The 13,931-nt window shown below is 40.3% G+C and overlaps 1 protein-coding gene across 1 annotated transcript in view; it reads right to left on the bottom strand.

The window, feature by feature from the left end:
* Positions 1-11,754, bottom strand: part of LOC137300353 (probable G-protein coupled receptor 139) — a 29,606-nt gene extending 17,852 nt beyond the window's left edge. The window contains exon 1 of the mRNA XM_067969440.1: positions 11,556-11,754. Coding sequence (XP_067825541.1) covers positions 11,556-11,754 — 199 coding nt within the window. The remainder of the gene's footprint in view (positions 1-11,555) is intronic.
* Positions 11,755-13,931: the final 2,177 nt, after the last annotated feature.

Raw genomic sequence — 13,931 nt, 5'->3', positions numbered from 1 at the left:
TCCATTTTTATATTAGTACCGTCTCTGTACACCGTTTAAATATTAGTACCATCTCTAGATTCCCTATAAATATTAGTACCATCTCAGGACCCCTGTAAATATTAGTACCGTCGCTGCATCCCCTGTAAATATCACTACAATCTGTGGATCCTCTGTAAATATTAGTACCGTGTCTGGATACCCAGTAAATAGAAGCACAGCCTCAGGATCCTCTTTAAGTATTAGTACTGTCTCTGACACCATGTAAATATTAGTAGCGTCTCTGGATCACCAGTAAATATTATTAAAGTCCCCGGATCCACTCTAAATATTAATACAGTCTCGAGAACCGCTGTAAATATTACTACCGTGTCAAGATCCCCTATACATATCATTAACATCTCTGGATTCCTTGCAAATATTCGTACCATCTCTGGACCCATCTAAAAATTAGCATTTTCTCTGGATCCCCTGTGAATTTTATTAATACCTCTGGATCTTCTGTGAATATTAGAACCGTCTCAGGATCCCCTGTGAATATTGGTCTCTGCATCCACTGTAAATCTTACTAACATCTCTGCATCCCCTGTGGATATTACTAACATCTGTGGATTCCCTGTAAATGTTAGTACAGTGCCTGGATCCACTGTAAATATTAGTACAGTCTCCGGATTCCCTGTAAATATTATTAGCGTTTCTGGATCGCTGTATGCAGTTTCTGGATCAATTGTAAATATTAGCACAGTCCTGTACAACGTGTAAATCTTTGTAACATCTCTTGATCCCCTGTAAATGTTATTACTGTTTCTGGATCCCCAGTAAATATTTGTAATTATTGGTAACGTCTCTGGATCCCCGATAAATACAATTACTGTCTCTGGATTCACAGAAAGTATCAGCAGTGACTCTGGATCACTGTAAATATTAGTAAAGGCTCTGGACCCCTGTACATATTTGAACCGTCTCTGCATCCACTGAAAATATTATTACCGTATCTGGAACCCCTGCAAATATTACTACCATCTCTGTTTCCCCTGTAACAGTTAGTACTTTGTCTGGGTCCACTGTAAATATTAGTACAGTCTCTGGATTCCCTGCAAATATTAGCACTGTCTCTGGATCCACTTTACATATTATTACTGTCTTTGGGTCCATTGTAAATATTATTACCATCTCTGGACACTGTGTAAAATTTAGTACCGTCTGTTGATCCACTGTAAAACTTATTACTTTCTTTGTATCCCCTGCAAATAGTTGAGCCATATCTGGATCCCCTGTGATAATGAATACCCTCTCTGGATCCCAATTTTAGTATTCGTATCGTCCCTGGATCGCCTGTAAATAGTAACGCCGTCTCTGGGCTTCCTGTAAATATTAGCAATGTCTTTGGATCTCGTGTAAATACTATTATCGTCTCTGGATCCCCTGTAAATAAGATTACTGTTTCTGGATCCCCATTAAGTATTAGCACCGTCTCTGGATCCCCTGTAAATATTGGTAACGTCTCTGGATACCCTGTAAATAATACTAGTCTCTGGATCCCCTATAAATGCAACTACTATCTCTGGATCCACAAAATCAGCAGTGACTCTGAACCACTGTTAATATTTGTACCATTTCTGGATACCCTGGACATATTAGCAGCGATTCTGGATACCCGATAAATACTAGTACCGTCTCTGGAACCCCTGTAAATATTAGTACCGTCTGAGATCCCACGTAAATATCAGTAAAGACTCTGGAACCATGTAAATACAAGTAAAGGCTCTGGAACACTGTAAATATTAGTAAAGGCTCTGGGCCCATGTAAATATTTGAACCGTTTCTGCATCCCCTGAAAATATTAATACCGCATCTAAATCCCCAGCGAATATTAGTACCATCTCTGGTTGCCCTGTAAATATTAGTACCCTGCCTGGATCCATTTTAAATATTAGTACAGTCTCTGGATTCCTTGCAAATATTAATACTGACTCTGGATCCCCAATACCTAATTTTACCATCTCTGGATCCATTGTAATTATTTGTACTGTCTCTGGACACCGTGTAAAGTTTAGTACCGTCTCTTGGTCCTCTTCAAAACTTATTTCCGGCTCCGTATCCCCTGTAAATATTAGCACCATATCTGGATGACCTGTAGATATTAGTGCCGCTTCTGGAAACCGTGTAAATATTAGTAACGTCTCCGGATCATCTCTAAGACTCTGGATCCACTGTAAATATTAGTAAAGTCACAGTACACCATGTGAATGTTAGTACCATCTCTGGATCCCCTATAAATCGTATTACTATCTCTGCATCTCCTGTAAATATGTGCACCGTCCCTGGATCCCATGTGAATATTAGCATCGCCTCTTGTTCACTGTAAATATTAGTACCATCTCAGGACAACTGTAAATATGAGTGTTACATCTGGTTCCCTCCAAAGATGAGTACCATCTGAGGACCCCTGTAAATATCACTACCGTCTCTGGATCGCCTATAAATATAAATGCTGTCCCTTATTCCACAGAAAATATTCACAGAGCCTCTGGATCCCAGTAAATGTTTGTAACGTCTCTGGATTCCCGGTAAATATCAGTACTGTAAGAGGATCCCCAGTACATATTATTACTGTCTATAGATCCAATATAAACATTAGTACCATCCTCTGTACACCGTGTAAATTCTAGTACCATCTCTTGATCCTCTGTGAATATTTTACTGTCTCTGGATCACCTGTAAATATTAGCACCATCTGTGGATCCCCTGCAAATATTAGTGCCGTGACTGGATCTCCTATATATATAAGTGCTGTCGCTGGATGCACAGAAAATAATAGCAGTGACAATGGATCCTTATCAATATTTCTACCGTCTCTGGTTATGCTGTAAATATTAATACTTTCTCTGGATCCCTGTAGGTATTAGTACCGTCTCTATATTCCATGCAAATCATACTACCCTCTCTGGATACCCTCTAATTATTATTAAAGTCACTGGATCCACTGTAAATATTAGAAAAGACTATGTACACCATGTAAATATTAGTACCATACCTGGATCCCCTGTAAATCTTATTACAGTCTCTGTATCCCCTATAAATATGATTACTGTCTGGATCCCCTCGGAATATTAGTACCGTCTCGAGATCCCCTGTAAACATTATCACCGTCTCGGGAACCCTATAAAATTAGTACCATATCTGTTTCCACTGTAAATATTAATGACATCTCTGGATATCCTACGAACATTAGTGCGACTCTGGATCACTTGTAAATAATAGTCATGTCTCTGGATCATCTGAAATTATAAGTAACGTCTCACGATCCACTGTAAATATTAGTATTGATGCTGGATACCTTGTAAATATTTGTAACAGTTGAGGATACCCTGTTGATCCACAGTAAATATTAATAGTGTTTCTGAATCCGTGTAAATATGAGTTTCATCCCTGGATCCCCTTTGAATATTAGTATCATCTCTGGATCCCCGGTAAATTTTATGACCGTGTCTGGATCCCCTGTAAATATTAGTAATCTCTGGATTCTCTGTAATTATTAGTACAATCTCTGGTTTCCCTGTAAATATTAGCACAATCTCTGGATTCCCTGTAAATATTAGTACCGTCTCTAGATTTCCTGTTTATATTAATATAATCTGTGGATTCCCCATAAATATTGCTACCATCTTTGGATCGCTTGTAAAGATTTGAAACGTTTCAGCATCCCTTAAAAATATTAGTACCGTATCTAAATCCCCAGTGAATATTAGTACCATCTCTGGTTGCCCTGTCAATATCAGCACCTTGTCTGCATCCACTCTAAATATTAGTCCAGTCTCTGGATTCTCTGTAAATATTAATACTCTCTCTGGATACTCCTGTACCTATTATTACCGTCTCTGGCTCCATTGTAAATATTAATGCCGTCTCTGGGCAACGTGTAAAATTTAGTGCATCCTCTTGATGCCCTGTAAATATTAACACCATTTCTGGATTCATTGTAAATATTACTACCATCTCCGGAAACCGTGTCAATCTGGATCCCCTCTATTTATTATTAAAGTCTCCGGATCCACTGTAAATATTAGTAAAGTCTCCAGGCACCTTGTAAATATTAGTATCATATCTGAATCCCCTGTAAATCTTATTACTGTCTCTTTATCCCGTCTAAATATTTGCAGCATCGCTGGATCCACTGTGAATATTAGTACCCTATGGATCACGTGAAAATAGTAGCACCGGCCAGCTGTAAATATAATTACTGTTTCAGGATCTACTGTAAATATTATTACCGTCTCTGGATCCCCTGAAAATATCAGTACCGTCTCGAGATTCCCTGTAAATATTAGCACCATCTCTGGAACCCTATAATATTAATACCATCTCTGGATCCCCTCTAAATATTAATGTCGTCTCTGGATATCCCACGAACATTAGTGCCGTCTCTGGATCCCCTGTAAATAATAGTAATGTTTCTGGATCACATGTAATTATTAGTAACGTCTCAGGATCCATTTGAGGATATCCTGTAAATATTAGTAAAGTCTCTCGATCAACAGAAAATATTAATAGTGTCTCTGGGTCCGGTTAAATATTAGCTCCATCGCTGGATCCCCTGTGAATAATACTACCATCCCTGGATCCCCTGTACGTGTATTTATTGTCTCTGGGTTCCCTGGAATTATTAGTACCATCGCTGGGTACATTGCAAATAATTGTAACGTCTGTGAATGCCATGTAAATATTAGTTCCGTATCTGGAGCCCCTGTAAATATGTTGCTGCCTCTGGATCACCTGTAAATATTAGCACCGTCTGTGGATCCCCTGTAAATATTAGTAACGTCTCTGGATCCTCTATAAATATAAGTACTGCCTCTAGTTTCACAGAAAATATCAGCACAGACTCTGGATCCGAGTAAATATTTGTACCATCGAAGGATCCCTTGTAAATATCTGTACGTCCCCTGGATCCCTGTAATCATTAGTACCATCTCTGGATCCCCTGAAAATATTATTACCGTCTCTGGATCCCCTGTGAATATTAGTACAGTCTGAGGATCCCCTATAAATATTATTACAGGCTCTGGATCCCCACTAAATATTAGCAGTGTCTCTGGTTCCCTTAAATTTTAGAACCGCCTCTGGAACCCCTGTGAATATGAATAGCATCTCTGGACCCCTGGAATTACTTGTGCAGTCTCAGGATTCCCTGTGTATATTAATGCCGACTCTGGATCAACTGTGAATATTACTGCCGTCTCTGATTCATTGTGCATATTAGGATCATCTCTGGTTACCTGTAAATATCAATACATTGTCAGGTTCCACTGTAAAAAAATCGTACTGCCTCTGGATCCCCTGTGCATAATATTAATGTCCCTGGATCCACTGTAACTATTAGTACCGTCTCTGGAATTTTAGTATTGCCTCTGGATCCACTGTAGATGTTAACACCGTCTCTGGAACCCCTGTAAATATTATTAACTGATCTTGATCCCCTGTAAATATTAGTACGTCTCTGGATCTCCTGTAAATATTAGTATCGTTACATGAACCCTTGTGAATATTAGTGCCGTCTCTGGATCACCTGTGAATATTACTGCCTTCTCTGGATCACACTCTAAATATTGTGCCGTCTCTGGATCCGCTGGAATATTATTAACGTCTCTCATTCATGTTTAAATATTAATAGGGTCTCTGGATCAACTGAAAATGTTAGTACTGTGCCTGGATCCACAGTAATTATTAGCACCGCCTCAGGATCCATGTAAATGTCAGTACCACCTCTGAATCCCCTGGAAATATGGGTATCCTCTCTGTATACAGTCTGAGGATCCCCTCTAAATATTATTACAGGTTCTGGATCCTCACTGAATATTAGCAACGACTATGGAACCCATGGAAATATGAAGGATATCTCTGGCTCCCCTGTAGTTATTAGTAGGCTCTCAGGATTCCCTGTGAGTATTAATGCCCTTTCTGCATCTTCATGTAAATAACACTACCGTCTCTGGATCACCTGTGAATATTACTGCCGTCTCTGATTCTTTGTGTATATTGAGACCATCTCTGGATCCCCTGCAAATATTAACACCGTCTCTGAATCCTCTGTAAAAATGAGTGACGTCTCTTGTTCCCCTGTAAATATTAGTACCGTCTCCAGATCCCTTGTGGATATTAATGCCGCCTCTGGATCACCCTGTAAATATTACTACTGTCTCTGGATTCCCTGTGAATAATTGTACCGTGTCAGGATTCCCTATAAATATTAGTACCTTCTCTGGATTCCGTGTAAATATTAGTGATGTCGGCTGATCCCCAGTACATGTTATTACCGTCTCTGGATCCATTGTAAATATTCGTAGCGTCTCCTACACTGTTAATTTTAGTTCTTTCTCTTGATCCCCTGTAAATATTTTATTGTCTCTGGTTCCATATCAATATTTGTACCGTCCTCCTCTGTAATATTAATTCCTTCTCGCGTTCCCTGTAGATAATGGTACAGTTGCTGGATCCGCTGTAAATCTTAATACTGCCTCTGGATCTCCTGTGAATATTATATTATTACCATCCCTGGATCCCCTGTTAACATTCGTGCCGTCTGCCTATCCACTGTAAGTATTAATTGTGTCTCTGGATCCCTGTAAATATTTTTAACGTCTCTGGCTCCACTGTAGATATAAGTACCATCTCTGAAACCACTGTAAATATTAGTACAATCTCGCAAACTTCTCTAAATAATATTACGGTCCCTGGAAACACTATTAATACCAGTTCCATCTCTGGATCTCATGTGAATATTAAAACTGCCTCTGGGTCACCTGTAAATATTAGCACAGTCTTTGCATTACCTGTGAATATTATTACCATCTCCGGATCCCCTGTAAATCCTACTAACGCCTCAGGATCCCTGTACATATTAGTACCGTTTGAGGATCCCTTTTAAATATTAGAACCGTCCCTGGTCCCCTGTGAATATTTGGACCATCTCCGGGTCCGGTGTGAATATTAGTATCATCTCAGGACCACTTTAAATATTAATATTGCCTCTGGATCCCCTGTAAATATTAGTAACATCTCTGAATCCCCTGTAAATATTTGTGCCATCTCTGGATCCATGTGAACATTAGCACCGTCTCTGGATCTATTGTAAATCTTAGTGCCGCCTCTGGATCTCCTGTGAATATTATTACCATCCCTGGATCCCCTGTAAATATTTGTAACGTCTGAGGATCCATTGTAAATATTAGTGCTGACTCTGGATCCCCAGTAAATATTTGTAGTGCCCCTGGATCCACTGTAGATATTAGTACCATCTCTGGTACCCCTGTAAATATTAGTACAGTCTCGCAAACTACGGTAAATATTTTTACGGTCCCTGGAAATCCTATAAATACTATACCATCTCTGGAGCCCCTGTAAATATTAGTGCCGTCTCTGCATCCTCTATATATGTTAAAAACGTCTGTGCATTCCCTGTAAATAGTATTAGCACCTCTGGATTCATGTGAATATTAGCACTGTCTCTGGATTCCCTCTAAATATTAATACTATCTCTGCATCCCCTGTAAATATTATTACCTTCTCTGGATCTCCAGTAATTATTCGTACCGTCTCAAGATCCCCTGTGACTATTAATAGCGTCTATGGATCCGCTGCAAATCTTACTATCGTCTCTGTATCTCCTTTGAATATTATTACCATCTGTGGGACCCCTGTAAATATTAGTTCCGTATCTGGATCCCCTGTGAATAAAAGTACAACGTTTTATTGCCTGTATTACAATCTCTGGATCCCCTGTAAACATTCCCATCCTCTCTGCATCCCCTGTAAATATTACTACCATCTGTGGAGTCCGGTAAATACTAGTAAAGTCTCTGGATCCACTACAAGAAATTGTAATACCGTCTGTGGATCATGTGTAAATATTAGTAGTGTGTCTGGGTCCATTAAAATATTTGTGCCGCTTCTGGATCCCGTATAACTTTAGTATCGCCTCTGGATATTTTGTAGATATCGGTACCTTATCTAGATTCACTTTTAATAGGGCTACCGTCACTGGACCCACCTCCTTTTAAACATTAGTAACATCTCTGGAATCCCTGCAAATATTAGTACCGTCTCTGGATCCTTTATTAATATTAGTACATATTCTGGATCTCCTGTAATTATTCATTCCGCCTCTGGATCCCATGAATCACCCCTATGGATCCCCTGTAAATATTACTACCGTCTCTGGATCCCATGTTAATATTATCACCGTCTCAGGATACACTCTAATTATTAGTACCGTCTCTGGATCCCCTGTCAATCTTACTACTGCCTCTGGATCCCCTGTAAATATTAGCATCACCTCTGGATTCCCCGTGGGGAATAGTAGAACGCTTTCTGGATCACCCTATGAATATTATTGCCGCCCTTGGATCCCCTGAAAATAGTGGCAGCATTTCTGGATTCCCTGTAAATATTAGTATCGTCTTTGGTTCGCCTGTATATCTGACATGTCCCTGGAACCCCTGTAAATATTAATACGGTCAGGGGACCTCCTATTAATATTAGTGCCATCCCAGGATGCCCTGTGAATATTAGCACCGTCTCTGGATCCCTGAAATTATTCGTACCTCCTCTGGATCTCTTGGAAATATTGGTAGAGTATCAGGGTTCCCTCTGAATAGTGCTGCTGTCTCTGGGTCCCCCTGTAAATATTAGTACAGTCTCTGGACCCCCTGTAAATAATGGTACCGTCTCTTGATCCCGTGTACATATTAGCACCGTCTCCGGATCCCCTATAAACCTTATCAACACCTCTGGATCCCCTATGAATATTATTACCGTCTGTCAATCCCGTATAAATATTAGAAACCTCTCTGGATCCCCTGTAAATATTATTACAGTATCTGGACCCCTGTAAATAATAGAACTGCCTCTTCACCCCTTGTAACTATTAGTATCATCTTAAGATCCCCCGTTAATTTTACAACTGTCTTTGGGTTCCCTGTAATTATTAGTACCATCTCCGGATACTATGCAAATATTTGTACCGACTGTGGATGCCCTGTAAATGATAGTGTCGCCTCTGGATCCTCTGTAAATAATAGTATCATCTCCGGATCCCCTGTGAATATTAATACCCTGTGAATACTGGCAACGTCTCAGGGTCCGCTTTTATATTCGTAACGTCTCTGGATCCCCGCGTGCATAACAGAACCGTCTCTGGATCCGCAGTAAATATTACTACCATCCCTCCATCCCCTGTAAATAAAGCTACCGTCTCGACATATCCTGTGAATGTTATTACCATCTCTGGATCCAGTGAAAATATTAGTACCGTGTCTGGATCACCTGTAATTATTAGAAAAATCTCTGGATCACCAGTTCCGTCTGGATCAATGTAAATATTTGTGCCACCTCGGGATCCCCTGAAAATATTAGTACCGTCTCTAAATCCCCTCCATGTATTAGTACTGTGTCTGCATTCACTGTAAATATTAGCACTGTCTCTGGAACCCCTGTATACATTACTACCGTCACTGGATCCTATGTAATTATTAGTTCTGTCTCTAGATCACTCTGTAAATATCAGTACCTTCGCTGGATGCACTGTAAATATTACTACCAGCACTGGATATTAGTATCAGGTCTGGAACCACTGTAAATATTGGTTCCATGTCTGGATCATTCTATAAACATTAGCATCAACTCTGTATCACCTGTAACTATTAGTATGGTCTCTGGAATGTCTACAAATATTAGTACCACCTCCCTATCCCCTGTAAATATTCGTATAGTCTCTGGAATCCCTGTAGATATTATTACATTCCCAGAATAACCTGTAAATTTTAATAACTCTCTGGAACCAGTAAATATTATTACCGTCTTTGGATCCTCTGTAAATATTACTGCAGTTTCTGGATCTCCTGTAAACATTAGTTCAGTCCCTGGATCCCCTGTTAATATTAGCTCCGTCTAACAATCCCCTTTGAATAATAGTACCACCTCTGGCTCCCCTGTAAATATGAGCTCAATCTCTGGATTTCCTGTAAATGTTATCGCAATCTCTGGATAACCTGTATAAATATTTACATCTCTGCATCCACTGTAAATATTACTACCCACTCTGGATCTCCTGTACATTTTAGAACCGACTCTGGACCACCTCTAATATTGGTACTGGCTCTGGATTCCCTGCAACTGTTAGTATGGTGTGTGGATCCCACGTGAATATAAGTACCGTCTCTCGATCCCCTGTAAATATTAAAACGGTCCCTGGGCCCCCATGTATGTATTATTACCTTCTCTAGATCGGCTGTAATATTATTACAATCTCTGGATCCCCTGGACACATTAGTTTCGTTTCTGGATCCCTTGTTTTTATTTGTTCCATCCATTGATCTTCTTCAAATATTAATACCATCTCTGATTCCCCTACAATTATTCATTCTGTCTCTGGATCCCCTGTAAATATTAGTACAGTCTCTGGATACTCAGTAAATATTAGTACTGTCTCTAGATTCCCCTGTAAATAGTATTACTCTCTCTGGATCTTCTTTAAATATTAGTACGTTCCCTGGATGGCCTGTAAATATTACGAAAATCGCTGGATCCCTTGTAAGTACGAATAACATCGCCGGATAGCCGTGTAAATATTAGTATCGTCTTTGGATCCCCCATATCTATTAGTGTAGTATCTGGATCCCCTGAAAATATTAGCACCGTCTCTGGACCCGCTGTAAATATTAATACCGTCTCTGGATCCTCTTTACATGTTCATACAGTCACTGGATTCCCTCGAAAAATTAGCGCCGCCTCTGGATCCCATTTAATTGTATGTATCTTATCTGGATCACCTGTAAATATTCGTACAATCTCTAGATCCCCTGTAAATGTTAGTACATTCTCTGGAAACCCTGTAAATATTAATACCTTCTCTATCTCACATGTAAATATTAATACAGTCTCAGGAACCCCTGTAAATATTAGTACTATTACTGGATACCCTGTAACCAATAGTACCGTCAATGGATCCCATGTGACTTTTAGATCGTTCTCTGGATCCCCTGTAAATATTATTACCCTCTCTGGATCCCCTGTCACTATAAGTACTATCTCAGGATCCCCTGTAAATATAAGTACCGTCTCTGGATCCCTGTGAATATAAGTACCGTCTCTGGATCTCGTGTAAATAATATTACCGTCTCTGGACCCCTGTGAATATAATTTCAGTCTCTGGATCCCCGGTAAATTTAAGTACGGTCTCTGGAACCCCTATATATTTTCACCGACTCTGAATCCTCTGCATATTAGCATCGTGTCTGGACCCCTTTCAAATACTGATATATCCCAATGATCCTGTAAAACAAGCGCACGCTCAGGAACCCGTTGTGAAGTAAATCTCACACCCTGAAAATCCCCGGAAATATATCTCCCATTCCTGTTCCCCCCATCAATATATCTCCCATGCCAGGAACACCCTCCAGCTGGATGTCGGGATTACCATCAAATCGTACAACTGCGAGTATGGAACAGGGAACAATACGAACATTAATACAGTAAAACATGGTTCATGGAATTAGTAGCTGGATATAGAGACCTACCAGTAGCACCGACTGCAGCGAGGAGGGGATAGTAAATTACTTGTACACCCCAAAGCGCATGACGTATCCGATTCCCTAATGATAATGAATCATAATATACATACAGATATTGAATAGCCCAGAATGGATTGTTATAATCTATACGTTTCCGACCCACTGATGTAATATTCCAATCTATTGTTCTCAGATTCCGACCCATGGTTTTAACATTCCAATCTATCGCTATCAGATTCCGATCTATTCTTTGCCTCTCTGTAGAGCCGCTGATCTCTGTTAGTGCCGGAGGTTATGCTCCGACTGAAGCAATTGGATAACACGTTGAAAGTAGTCGCTTATTAATATCAGAGAGAAATGCTCCAGTGACAAAATTAGGGCCCATGGAGACTGACATTAATTACTGTCACTGAACAAACAGATTCAGTTAACTACTTTAAGTCCAACATATTATATATCACAACATATATTTAACCAAATATTATACAGACGGAAAGCCCAAAGCCCAGTAAATTATTTTAATAAATGTTTCGAAGAAGAGAGACTATGAGACTCGTGGTCTGACAGCACTGATTTGAAGGGAAAGTAGCTTCATTTACAGATTGCAGATTATTTCTGAGTGAAATCCTTTAATTTCCGAGAGTTTCTATCCGCTTCTCAAGGGTTGGGTTTAAACTCAGAAATGGAAACTGAAGCATGCTAATAGTCGGCTTGGAGTGCATTCTGCGAATATTGGTACAATATCTGGATGCACTCTTAATATTGGCAAGTCCATGGATCCTCTTGTAAATATTGGGCAGTCCCTGGATCTAACTGTAAATAATGGCACAGTCCCCTCACCCAAAATGGAGGTATTCAAAACCATGAAGGGTCCAGACAGAGTAGAGGTAGATCTACTGTTCCCATTGGCTGAAGGGTTAAGAACCAGAGGACATAGATTTAAGGTGGTTGGCCAAAGTACCAAAGGTGATATGAGGTAAAACTTTTTTTAGACAGTGAGTGCTTAGGATCTGGAATGCACTGCCTGAGGAGGTGGTGGAGGCAGAGTCAATCATGGCCTTCAAAAGGGAACTGGATAACTACTTGAAAGGAGAAAATTTGCATGGCTACGTCGATAGAACGGGGTAGTGGGACCCCCTCCCAGCCAGGGGAAGCATCTTCCCTGCATTCAGTCTGTCCAGGCCTCTCAGAATGTTATATGTTTCAACGAGATCTCCTCTCTTTCCTCTAAAGTTGAATTACCTCCTTCCGTGCAGTAAACCTTCTATGATTCTGTGAATCAATACTGTAAATATTCATACAGTCTACGGATTTCCCTGCAAATATTCATACAGGTTATAATAAAGGCTATGGGTACTTCTAAAATATTGTTTCGCTTCCGGATTTCCTGACACAATCTTTGGACTGTCTAAATGTGTACACTGCCCAATAACACTGTAACTATTGAAATAGTCCTACATATTGAATCACTCCCTCAGACCCCTGTAAATACTGACACAGTCTGGGGACTCACGGAATGTCTACAATCCTTCGTAACCCTTTATATATTAACGCATTGTCACAGGCCCCTTTACATACCGACACAGTATGGGGGCACCCTGAATGTCTAAAGTCCTCGCTACCACTCAATCCATTGACTCACTCATATAGACCCCTTTAAATACTGTCACAGTTTGGGAACTCTGAAAATATCTACAGTCCCTGGTATCCCTTTATATATTGACTCACTCACACAGACTCCTGTAAATAGTGACACGGTTTGGGAACTCTATGAATATCTACAGTCCTTCATACCCCTGTAAATATCATCCACAATATCTGATACAGCTCACCTTCCCCGCCAATTCTGACATCGCTCCCCTCCCCCAAAGATCTGACACAGAACCCTCACTCAAAAATGCAACACAATTCCTAATCCCCACAAACTGTTAGACATTCCCTTCGCCCCAAAATCTGACGCAAACCATTCCCCGAAAAATCGGACACATCCCATCCCCCTCAAAGTCTGACACAGTCGCCTTCCTCAAAATCTGAAACAGCTCCCCCTCCCCCATAATCTTACAGAGTTCCCTCCCCCCAAAATATAAAACAGTCCCCGCCCTCCAAAATATTACACAGTCCTCTCCCCCGAAAATGTGACAATGTTCCCTACCAACAAAATCTGAAACAGTTTCCTCCCCCGTAAATCTGACAGCACACCTGCGGCAAAATCCGACACAATCCCATCCACCCAAAAATTTAACACAATCCACTCCCCCTAAAATCTGCAACAGTCACCTCCACTAAATCCGACACAGTCCCCTCCCCCAAAATCTGATAGACACCTCTCCCCACCAAATCTGACAAAACAAATCCTCCCCCCAAAATCTGAAACAGCACCTT

This window comes from Heptranchias perlo, chromosome 2 (genome assembly GCF_035084215.1).
Source record: "Heptranchias perlo isolate sHepPer1 chromosome 2, sHepPer1.hap1, whole genome shotgun sequence".
Lineage (NCBI taxonomy): Eukaryota > Metazoa > Chordata > Chondrichthyes > Hexanchiformes > Hexanchidae > Heptranchias > Heptranchias perlo.
This window is presented reverse-complemented; position numbering and strand designations above follow the sequence as displayed.